The following is a 12,222-nucleotide window of genomic DNA, read 5'->3' on the forward strand; positions in this document are numbered from 1 at the left end:
CGATTTCACTTCTAACCGACTTAGTAAATATTGTTAAGGTAAACAAAATATAAGTTTAAATGTTAGTAATTAACTGAAATTGTGACGATCTCTAAAACTAAATATATTTATTCGATTATGAGCGATATTTCAGTTCTGGGTTTTAACAATAACTCATTTTACGTTCGAGCTAATTAATATTAATATTGAAAAGAAGTAAAATTGTTTACATCACATCACTTTCGAAGTTTTTCGGATGGCTAGTATCAAATAAAGGTGAAATTCTTAACTGTCCAAATATATTACCATCAATAGATACTGATACAAAGGCAGTCTCACCTGTTTGCAAGTGCCGGGAGTGCTGATGAGTTTATATATAGCCACTAGGGGAATCATCAGGATAGAGGAGCAGGCTAACCCCCAACCGAGTATGACAGCCCACTGAGGATACATGTAGTGCTGATACTGGAGAGGCTGCTGGTACAACAGGCCGAAGACCACTACACCCTGTATATCAGAAAAATAATTGATGAAGATCAAGAACACAGGCACACAGGTATAAAAAACAGCACAAAGTCCTTATTATCCTTACAATTATGAATATTGGACTGACGAATTTCCAGCATATCCTCCAATATAAGCCGGGCCTGAATCCCAGCATTTCCTCCACGTCGTCCGAAAATCTCTTCAACCCTGAAATACAAATAATATTCATTTAAATACTTTTTAGGGTGTTGGTTGTTTGTTAGGCAATAAAAGTAGCCTATGGCCTTTCTTGGAGTTTTCTCGTGTTTGTTTCATACCAAATTTCATGAAATTCGGTTTCAGCGATTTTGTCGTGAAAGAGCAACAGACAGTTACTTTCAAATTTATAATATTAATATAGATTTAATGTTAAGCTAATGGGCCATTTCGTCTCGACTGGGTCATCTGAGTCGAGATGGCCCAGTGGTTAGAAGGCGTGCATCTTAACCGATGATTGCGGGTTCAAAGCCAGGCAAGCACCGCTAATTCATATGCTTAATTTGACTTTATAATTCATCTCGTGCTCAGCGGTGAACGAAAACATCGTGAGGAAACCTGCATGTGACAAATTTCATAAAAATTCTGCTACATGTGTATTCCACCAACCCGCATTGGAACAGCGTGGTGGAATATGTTCCAAACCTTCTCCTCAAAGGGAGAGGAAGCCTTTAGCCCAGCAGTGGGAATTTACAGGCTGTTGTTGTTGTTAAGGTCGATATTGGTTTAACTTATATAACTTAAAATATCGAAACGAAACTTTATATCACTAGCGAGGTTTGTTCACCCAGGTCAGGATAATTAAACATAAATTAATCAAGGTAGGCTTTTCAAAGACTTTTGAATCGTCATTTTACAGCTTTGTGCGTTGAGTTGCCACCGTTTCGAAATTTAGATCTTAGCGAGAAGAACTGGCATGGAACTCAGTAATTAGTAGTTTTCCTAGATTTGAGATTCAAACTTATATCAGTTTAATGTAATTATATCCTGGTTAAAAGTTTAATAAAATTAACGTCCAGTGTTGATCACTTTTTCAGATTTGCTGACTTTGTTGTAGATCTATGTGGTTTTTATAAACGATTTGACTCATATTTGCTATAAAATCTTTATTCTTCTTAAACTTGCCTTGGAACTAGTACTAATAAAACACCACTCACCATAGAACCATGATACAGCCAAAGCTTCAAATAGCGCTGAGCACAGCAAAGATATTCCAGCGGCATATGTGTCCAACAAGTGGAACATGTATATGCCTCCCTGGAAATCAAAACAATTTAGTAGATTATTTTATTATGTACGACAAATGCTTACTTGATGACCACTGCCCATAGATATTGGCACTAAACTTGGGAACTAAGATTTTATGTCCCTTACACTGACTCATTCAACCCTTCGTACCAGAATAAACCAATACTAAGGATTACTGTGTGGCAGTCGAATAAGGTCAAGATTACGTACATCTTAATATATAAAGCGTATAATATTTAAAAACGGAATCGGGAGTTTTGTAAATGTTAAAATGGTTACATTAAACATTTTCTATATTCATTAACCCTATCACTAACCATACTACTTCTCTCTACCACTTGTACGCAGATGATCTCCAGATATATTCTCTCCATTACTATACCATTGATTCAGTAAATATTGTTGAATTCATGCAAAATTTAAATATTTTGGTATAACGCAATGAAGCATAAAAATGTGTTAAGTTAATGCCTATATTATTAAAGTATTAAATTTGGGGATAATAGTAGGGAAGGTATACCGGCGTGACGTTGATGCAGGCGACGCAGAAGGAGACGCAGACGACGAGCAGCGTGAAGTGTTCGCGTCGCAGCCACGTGGCGCCGCACGCGCGCGCCTCGTCCAGCAGCCCCGTGATCACGCACTCCAGTCCACCCATCTGTGGGAGCATATTATTAAATACAAAAAAAAATTAAGTTCGAATTTGGAACATCTTTGATGGAAACAATTGAATGAAACAAAGCGTAAAGGTAATTGGATCTCTTTTGTGAAATGTCTACGTTTCTAAAACAGAATCCTAGAAAACGTTCATAAATGTTCAATTTTAAATATCGGTAATAATCTTGAACGCTAAATGATATTGCAAAACATATGACTTTTTAGTTGATTTGAGTTGAGGTGGGAATAAAATCTAGGCTATTTGAAATTAAAAAAATATATGCCACAAAATATTGTACGTAAGCTATCAATGTAAAATGTGACATAATAAAATAACGCTGAGTTTCTCTGGTAAAAGAAACGTTGATAACTATCACTGGTATATTTGGACAATCATTAAGTAATTTTACCGCTTTTATTTCGATCAAGGATTTTTGATTTCGACTTCTACTTACTCCAGAATCCAACCCAAGCATGATCAGCATGAAAAAGAACAGCATCGCCCACAAACTCGCTCCGGGTAGAGTGGCTACTGCTTCGGGGTATACTTGAAAAACTAAACCAGGTCCTAAAAATGTAAGAAACTAGATTAGAATTTGATTATTATTATGTCAGAAAAACAGAACTTTTTTATATTAGGTTGGGGAAAAAGTCTTTTCGCATATAGTATGTATGAACTTGTACTAAAATCTCTTTGGCTATACCATTTGTATCTGGCTGGTTTTGGTATAATTAAAAAGTTTTAATTTTAAAGAAGGCACTTCCAAATTCAAATTAGGAATTTGTGTGATTTTCATTTGTTTTTGTTGTTGTTAAAATGAGTGAATCTAAAGAAGAAATTCGATACATTTTAAAATTTTACTATAAAAAAGGTAAAAATGCAACTCAAGCCGCGAAAAAAAATTGTGATGTTTATGGACCTAATGCAGTATCTGTGAGAGTAGCGCAAGTTTGGTTTAAGCGTTTTCAAGCCGGAAATTTTGATATCAAAGATGCATCTCGCTCTGGTCGCCCTGTTACGGACAAAATTGATGCCATTTTTGAAAAAGTGGAGCAAGATCGGCATATTAGTAGTTACGATGTAGCTGAAGAACTGGCAATTGACCACAAAACGGTTTTGACTCATTTGAATAAAGTTGGGTACACAAAAAAGCTCGATATATGGGTGCCTCATGATCTCACTGAAAGAAACCTAATGAACCATGTACTCATTTGTGATTCTTTATTACGACGTAATGAAACCGAACCATTTTTGAAGAAGCTGATAACTGGTGATGAAAAGTGGATCACATACGACAAGAACGTGCGAAAAAGATCGTGGTCAAAGGCCGGTCAAGCTTCACAGACTGTGGCAAAACCCGGATTAACTCGCAACAAGGTAATGCTGTGTGTATGGTGGGATTGGAAGGGCATCATTAATTATGAGCTGTTACCGCCCGGCAGGACCATCGATTCAGAACTGTATTGCGAACAATTGATGAGATTGAAGCAAGAAATTGAGAGAAAGCGGCCAGAATTGATCAACAGCAGGGGTGTGGTTTTTCACCATGACAACGCTAGACCTCACACATCTTTAGCCACTCAACAAAAATTACGAGAGTTTGGCTGGGAGGTATTAATGCATCCGTCGTATAGTCCTGACCTTGCACCTTCAGATTTTCATCTGTTTCGGTCTCTGCAGAATTCCTTAGGCAGTGTCAGGTTAACATCACGAGAGGACTGCCAAAACCATTGTCGCAGTTTTTCGATCAGAAGCCCCAAAATTTTTACAGCAATGGGATCATGTCATTACCAACAAGATGGCAAAAAGTTATGGAACAAAATGGCACCTACATACTTTAGTCAAATGTAAATAAACTATAAAAAAAAACTTTTTGAATTTTCATATAAAATACGAAGAAACTTTTTCCCCAACCTATTGTCAACTGACACATAGAGATGGTTCACTTCAAGAAATCAATAAATAAAATTATTTAAATTCTTTGTTGTATTTGGCTCTTGCTTAAAATATATTTATTGGATAGGTAGGCTACAACTGTCCATAAAAATTGGCAGCGTGTGAAATGTTAACTATTTCATTATCAATGCGCCATCGACCGGAAGTGAGATGTGATATCTCTAGTGATGATTATTCTGGCTACCGATAATTGGTAATTGGCGGTAGTATATATGATCAGTAGATGGTACCCAGAAGGACGTACATACAGCGACGAGGCATTTGTTTATTTTGCACTATGAATCACATCAATTAACCCTGGAAATAGGTGCTAATTGCTTGTCAGTTTGATGATGCAATGTTCCAATTAATACTGGTCCCAATTACTTCTCATTACTGATGGTTAAAATGCCAATAAATACTTATAATCATTTGTTTCCAGAGGTAAAAAACAGTGCTACAACATGTCCTTTTTTAATCGAAGACTTAAAAGAATATTTTTCGCAAGACGACCTTTCCATTTGTCTTGATAGAAAATTAAAAAAAGGAACTCACCTTCAGTAGCAACGGATGAAATTGGTACGCCTTGCTTATGAGACATAAAACCCAGATACGTGAAGATGACGAAGCCGGAGAAGAAAGATGTGAAGCAGTTGACCAGAGTCGTTACTAGACAGTCCCTGAAAAAACAAAATTAAAATGGAGAAAGCGCTTTTTCAAGTATAAGAACTGTGAGTTATTTTTTTACACATTGTATTACTACTATTTATTAGAATAATTTATTTAATAACATGTCGATTGACTATTTTTAGAATATGTTGTAATGTAATATTTTAATTTTTCAAGATTAATACTGGCCGAATGTCTGATACTGGCCGGTAAGAAAGAGAATGTCAAGAAATCGAACGCGGCGGCAGTGTTTTGTTAAAATTATAATTGTGTTTAAAATAATTAAAATTATAGGCAAGATTTAGATAAATACGGGATGTATTGTGAAACACTTATTATTGGGTAAAATAAATGTGAAAATAGTGTTAATATATGAATCTGGAAGATAATAGTTTTTTTAAACTTGTGACCACCCTAAGAGACGTTATTGAAGGTTCATTAACCGTAGCCTTTTTTAAAAGTATAGAACGAATGGTCAATATCAAGTTAATACTAGTATTACGTGTCTTCGTCTAAGTGTTAAACTATTAACAATATCCAATAATTGTTTACCAAGTCCTTGATTGATCCAGGACTTGTTGACTGGTGAGTCATTGATCAATGAATATTTTGAAATAGATCGTAAATACCTGTAACAGTTGTTATGGAACGTGTTGTAGCTCGCATAAGACAGATGGACTCCAAACCCAGCACCGACCGAGTAGAAGATCTGTACAGCCGCGTCCACCCATACCTGAAATTCATTGATCAACATTAATTTTGGTCAAGATTAATTTTGCTCAAGATGTTTCAATTTGTCCATACAAATGTTCTCTGCAGTGCTCAATAGAACTGTGGTCAAAACTCCAAATTATAGACCAAACTAAAAGTAATAACATAACCGATTTTTACAACACTTTATAAATATAAGGTCTTTGCTGAAAAAAAAAACAGACGGTATTATTTTAAATTAAATCTCTCTGTCTACCTGGGTATCCTTCAATCTTGCCAATTCTGGGTTCAAGTAATACGCAATGCCTCGTGTAGCTCCCGGCAGAAGAAGACCTCTCGCGAGAAGAATTGACAACACGACATACGGCATCGTAGCTGTCATCCATACAACTTTTCCTGAAAAGGATAATTAAATATTCAAAGGCAACCATTTTGGCCTAATATTTGCTCGAAAATCCAATAATATACTTTTAAATTGTTTGATAAAAAAATTATCAATAATATTTCACTACTTATTTACTTGGTGGTGGACTGTGCAAATCCATCCACCCCTATTCGTCATATATCGCCAAGTAGCAATATATTTTTTAGTGCTGGGTGGACTTTTTAGTGAATTAGTGTAACTAAAGGTACAGGGAGTTAGTTCCCAAGGTTGGTAGTGAAGTATACCGGAATAGAGGGCATAACAAATTAGTTCCCAAAAGTTGGTAGTGAAAATAGTTTATCTATGATTTTGTCAAGTATTCTAAAAGTATTATGACCAATAACGTACCTGAGCTTTTAACACCTTTGAACAAAGACAAGTAGAGCGTGATGTAAACAATTCCCAAACAGATAGCCAGTTGCCATTTCGGTAATCCTAAATCGTTGAGCCCTTCAGAATGTTGCATCTCCAGTACCGCTCGGCTACAAATCGGAACAAAGCCGTTATTTATATATAATTATACTTTTACAGTAGTTTTTTGGGACATTCTTAAGGTAATAAAATCATCCATATCATTCAAATTTTTGAATAAAAATTGAAAATTTTTACGCAATGTCCGCGAATATATTCTTCATTTTAAACGGAAAGTAATGCTCCATGTAAACAGTGACTCTGTCAACATTTTGGGAATAATTTAGAACTTGGTTCAAATAGTTGCAATCCATTTCTTTTTACCATCGGGTGAAATGAAGTCATATGCCTACTCGTATAATAAAAAAAAGGAAAAAGAGAATTGCTTTCAACAGTTCATCTTTAATCAATTCAATAGTTTATTTTTCATTGTATGTCCTTGTGGTATTTCTTCTGTATAGTAAGTTATCTAACTAGCCAGACATAAAGTAACTTAATGTTACAGCCACTTGCAACTTCATCATCATTCCTCTAATATCACAATGCCTTTGTATCTTCGATGAATATTACTTGGCAATTGGGCGTTGTCCGAATCTACCTAGTTTGGTTACCTTATGCAAAACAGCACACTCAGTATTATGGTGTAAAAAAACGATCGCAGATAAGCGACAGAGCCAGCGTAACAATAGGCTCAAAAGACGAGGAATTTTATCGGCACATTGTTGTTGCAAAGTTTGGTAAATATTACGGGACCGATATATATGGGCGATTTTGACCACTTACCATCAGTTGGTCCAACTCCACATCGACCTATCTACTTTATAAAAATAAAATAATGACCCAACTTACTGAAAGAATTCCGAAGCCGGTGTGAAATGAGAGAGTGGTCCTTGGTACAAGACATCAGTTTTGTTTGTGGCGTTCGATTTCGCCGCGTCCCAGCACTGTTCCGTATTCCAGGAGTTATCGCAGTGCAACCAGGGTAGTTCAGATCTAGCGGATGATATCAGGAAGTAGAGCGCCCAGCCTGAATGTAAAAAAGACCATTAAATTAGGGAATGAAACATGACAATGCTTTAAATAAAACTATATGAAGACGTTTTATTTATACATTAAACGTAATATATAACAAATGAGACTTTATTAGAGATAAAAAAGAGCGGACCTAGTATTTTTAGATATCCAGGCGGAATATATATGTAAATTTAATTTAATTCTACTGACATAGGTACTCTGTTGGAAAAAGTAACGATTGACCTTCTTGCTGGTTCTTCTGGGTGAATTCTACTTTCCCATATTTACAAGTGTTTTTTATGAACTTCAGTGAAGCATATTCTCACCCAAATCAAAAAAACTTCAAACTTTTTTTTGGCATCGTAAAATTTACAAGCAAATTTTTCGGAATATGACGTGACTAGCACTATTCCTAACCAACTGTCTTCTATTCATTTTCTATTTCATAGCATTAGTTCACATAAGCATGTTGTCCAAAATTATCAACATCAGCTACAATACTGCTGTGACAAGAGGGCTGGTTCGTTTTTTGCCCAGAGGATCGGAATTGCGATTCAACGGGGAAATGCTGCTAGCATTCTTGCCACCATTCCACGCGGTCAAGATTTATACAGTAATTAGTTTTATTTCATATTTGTATATATTTAAGCATTTAATGTTATCAATTCTTATGTTAATAAATCTATACTGCTAAGATATGTTTATATAGTTGCTGTACAAATAAACTCTGTCTCGCCAAAACTTTCAGAAGTATGTATAATTGTGAAATTGTTGATAACATTGGAGATAGTTCATTAATTGGATTAAAATACAATTAATGAAGTATGCAATGTGTAATTAATATCCTCGCATCTCAATCTCGATTCTCATTTATATTTTAATTAATATGTTATGTACTGAAAACAGTTCTGCGAAACACGTATTATTTAATTTATATCTGATAAAACACACGTTTTTGATTAAATTATAGCAAATAATGATACATTAACTACTAATCCCTGACTGTGACGTCGTCCAAAATCAAAATCAGCATATATTCTTTTACAAACACTTTCTATATTAAGTGGAGATACCACCGATTCAAAGTGTAGATTCTAACGAGTAGAACCATCAAGAAAGTCATATAGTTACCATAACCTCACTAAGCCAACAGGACTGTTATTTTCCCTCTCCAGTTGTATCGGATTTGCCGTGCTATTGCATTATGGGAGGGATGGAATATACAGAATACCGAATTTTGCGCACTCATCTAATTGCTATGAATATTACCTACGCAGTGGGATATTTCTCCCTTGATAAAGTCTGATCCTTTGTAAATCGTTTGTATTGTATATAAAATCATGAAGGCTTGGCTACCCCCCCCCCCCATTAGTATGAGGAAACAATCGTATTTACAAGATATCTTAGTCTGCGTTACATGACTTTTACGTAATTTATATTTGTTAAGTCTATTTCACTAAAATTCAAATAATTTGTTAAAAATACATTTAATTAAAAAAAAAGTATATTATTAAATACAGGTTTAAATAAATGACAGAAAAGCGTGAAGCTAATACTTGTTGGCTTCCAGGCAGAATATATTATGCTTATGTCACCGTTGTAATCTGTCAAAATATTGTAAACCGTGATAATTATATGATTGTAATTTAACGTATTATTTTTCAATATATTGTAATCTATCGAAGTTAAACTGTCAGATTACAATTTGTCCCGCATCAAATTGTCGACTGTCGAAAGTTCTTCCTCGTTAGATTACTACCTGTCCCGTCAAATTGTTATCTAACGAATTTTGTAATCTTACGGTGACATATATATCCTACAATATTATATAATTTCGTATTTGGCTACTGAGTTTCTTGCCTGTTCTTCTCGGCAGAATATACATTCCGAACCGGGATAGCTTGACCTACTATTTTTTGTAAAATTAAGATTCAACAGTGCTTATTCAAGCCTACCTAAATAAATAATTATTTACTTTTGGTAAAGACTAATTAATTTAACGTGAAGGGACTCCTTCGTGGTACAATGTTGGTAGTAGTGGAGGGGATAGCAAAAATAGTAAGAGAAGGTTTTTTCTAGACCTTTTATTAAAAGCATATTGGCATCGTTAAATACTATCAATGCCAAATACTTAAGGGCAAAGTTGGCCGGTAATCAAGAGGCCCCGTCTAATGGTCAGAAGTACTAAATTAAAAACCTATCAATAACATGAATAAACCAATATTGCAATGAAGCTTTAAAAAATAAAAATTACTTACCAATAATAACATTGTAATAAAACGAAACGTAAAATGCGACCATCACTGCGCAGAATCCTACACCTGGAACAGATTTTTTTATCTTATTACATTTTATATTTTTTTTTTTTAAATAAATATGTTCATCGAAGGTCCTAATGGAGTTATGATCACGCAGTAGGTACCCTTTATCTGAACCCCATTTCATAATATCTATCTATCCCACAAAAAAGATAGAAATAAAGTGTAAGATTTAATATATACGTATAGCTTTAATTATTTGTAATTAGGTTATTACAAATCAGATTATTCATATAAGAGATAATTAAGCAAAGGAGAATACTGAACATGTGGAAATACACTTCTTACACCTTGTAAAGTGATACAGGCAATCACGTAGATAATTTGAATGTTTTTTATAAATTATTTTCTATATTTGAATTTAGAACATCATTAAAGCCTTACCCTTGAATAGAGGACATATCTTCCAGAGCGTGATAGGTCCTTGCCGATTGTATTGCCCGAGAATGAGTTCCATGTAGAAGAGTGGCACCGCACCGAAGATTAACATCAGCATGTATGGTATCAGAAAGGCACCTGACATAAAAAAGTACAAAAAATTACCATTACGTACTTCGACCTCTTTGGAGGAACATTAGTCCTAATTAATGCAGGTTACCTGCATAAATGCATAATTATGCACACAAATGCAGCATCTAAGAACAGTGATACTTAATGATGCAAGATTTAAATCTATATCTTAATTTTTTAACCCACATAACCATGATCATTTATTACATCAATTACATTTGTGAAGGATAAAAAAGGTGGCTGGATAAGCAGAGAACAAGAAACTTAGTGCAGTTTGAAAAGGGAATATGTCGTCATACTGTTAGGTAGAAGACCTTCCTTTCTCAAGCAGAGGCTAGAGGTTTGTCTTGTATCCACATCCGGCGTTAGATATGGAATAGTTACATCAAGACTATATTAGTGAATTTAGATAATAACTATTTTAAATTTGGAGCACATTATTAAAAACAATTGAAGATTAATAAATTATACATCATGTCATCCTTTCGACTCCCTTGAAATCATTATGAAATGGACTCATATTAAAGTTAAAGATGTTATAATACAATTATTATATAACATTAAAAATAAACAAGTAATGCAATAAACTTATACGTATAGAATTAATTAGTCGATACTGACCTCCACCATTCCTGTAGCAGAGGTAAGGGAATCTCCAGACGTTAGCGAGATCGACAGCAAAACCGATTATGGAAAGAAGGAAATCAGCTCCAGTACCCCACGTCTCACGGCCATCGTTTATTTCTGGACAAAAACCATGGAATGAAAAATAATACTAATTCCTCTTATCGATAACCAGGTAATCAATATCGTATTATACATATATTGACAAATATAACACTCAAGAAAATACTTATTTATTAATTTTTGTAAACAATTCATATTACAAATTAGATAATTTCAAATTTAATTTATGAACAGTTTAGCTTTAAGCAAATAGTGCACAAACCATAGCATCATAAAGCTGTGATAAAAAAAATTCAAATTCGAATGCGAAAAATTGTCATGCCAAAGAAATTACTTGACAACTTGTGTTATCATAGATAGCATAATGACAACAAAGAAAATAATAATTTAAAGACTTGAAAAACAATGGATATATCAATATATGTCATTGTGGTCATTACTAACCTGCCTTAGCGACGCTATTCCCTCGAACTCTTTTGGATGGTTCACTGTAGTACACTTCTTCCTCGATTTGAGTTTTAGGCTCCTCTGAAGAACAGATAATCGATTAATCGATCTTTTTATCGAATTGTATAAATTCACTTAATAATTATTTAAAATGTACTATTTGTAATATGTCCTAATTTTAACAGTTAAGGTATCAACTTAATGTTACATATTCTCTTTTTCTTAATCTCACTTGGTGGTAGGGCTCTGTTTGCACAGAGCGTGCGCTCGTCTGGGTAGGTACCACCCACTCACCAGTTATTCTAAAGCCAAATAACAGTACTCAGTATTGTTGTGTTCCGGTTTGAAGGCTGAGTGAGCCAGTGTAACTACAGGTACAAGGGACATAACATCTTAGTTCCCAAGGTTGGTGGCGCATTGACAATGTAAGGAATAGTTAATATTTCTTACAGCGTCATTGTCTATGGGTGATGGTGACCACTTACCATCAGGTGGCCCATATGCTCGTCCGCCAACCTATTCCATAAAAACAAAAAAAAAAAACAAACTAAACGTCAGATTTTACTCAACGCAATCTACACTGTTGGCTTAGCTGTATTAGGGTATCAGGTTTGAAAAGTATTATGTTCGTAGGAACGAAGAAAACACATGAGCTTGTAATTAACCATGTAATTCCGAATATAGCTTCA

The 12,222-nt window shown here is 34.6% G+C and overlaps 1 protein-coding gene across 1 annotated transcript in view; it reads right to left on the minus strand.

Moving 5' to 3' along the window:
* LOC124540136 (sodium-dependent noradrenaline transporter-like) overlaps positions 1-12,222 on the minus strand; it is a 69,177-nt gene that overhangs the window by 316 nt on the left and 56,639 nt on the right. The window contains exons 7-20 of the mRNA XM_047117582.1: positions 11,531-11,614; positions 11,021-11,143; positions 10,274-10,405; positions 9,830-9,892; positions 7,407-7,584; positions 6,495-6,628; positions 5,979-6,118; positions 5,641-5,744; positions 4,898-5,022; positions 2,862-2,974; positions 2,270-2,407; positions 1,659-1,758; positions 572-672; positions 319-486 (exon numbers count right to left, since the gene is read on the minus strand). Coding sequence (XP_046973538.1) covers positions 319-486; positions 572-672; positions 1,659-1,758; positions 2,270-2,407; positions 2,862-2,974; positions 4,898-5,022; positions 5,641-5,744; positions 5,979-6,118; positions 6,495-6,628; positions 7,407-7,584; positions 9,830-9,892; positions 10,274-10,405; positions 11,021-11,143; positions 11,531-11,614 — 1,703 coding nt within the window. The remainder of the gene's footprint in view (positions 1-318; positions 487-571; positions 673-1,658; positions 1,759-2,269; positions 2,408-2,861; positions 2,975-4,897; positions 5,023-5,640; positions 5,745-5,978; positions 6,119-6,494; positions 6,629-7,406; positions 7,585-9,829; positions 9,893-10,273; positions 10,406-11,020; positions 11,144-11,530; positions 11,615-12,222) is intronic.

Source organism: Vanessa cardui, chromosome 24, assembly GCF_905220365.1.
Source record: "Vanessa cardui chromosome 24, ilVanCard2.1, whole genome shotgun sequence".
NCBI classification, from domain to species: domain Eukaryota; kingdom Metazoa; phylum Arthropoda; class Insecta; order Lepidoptera; family Nymphalidae; genus Vanessa; species Vanessa cardui.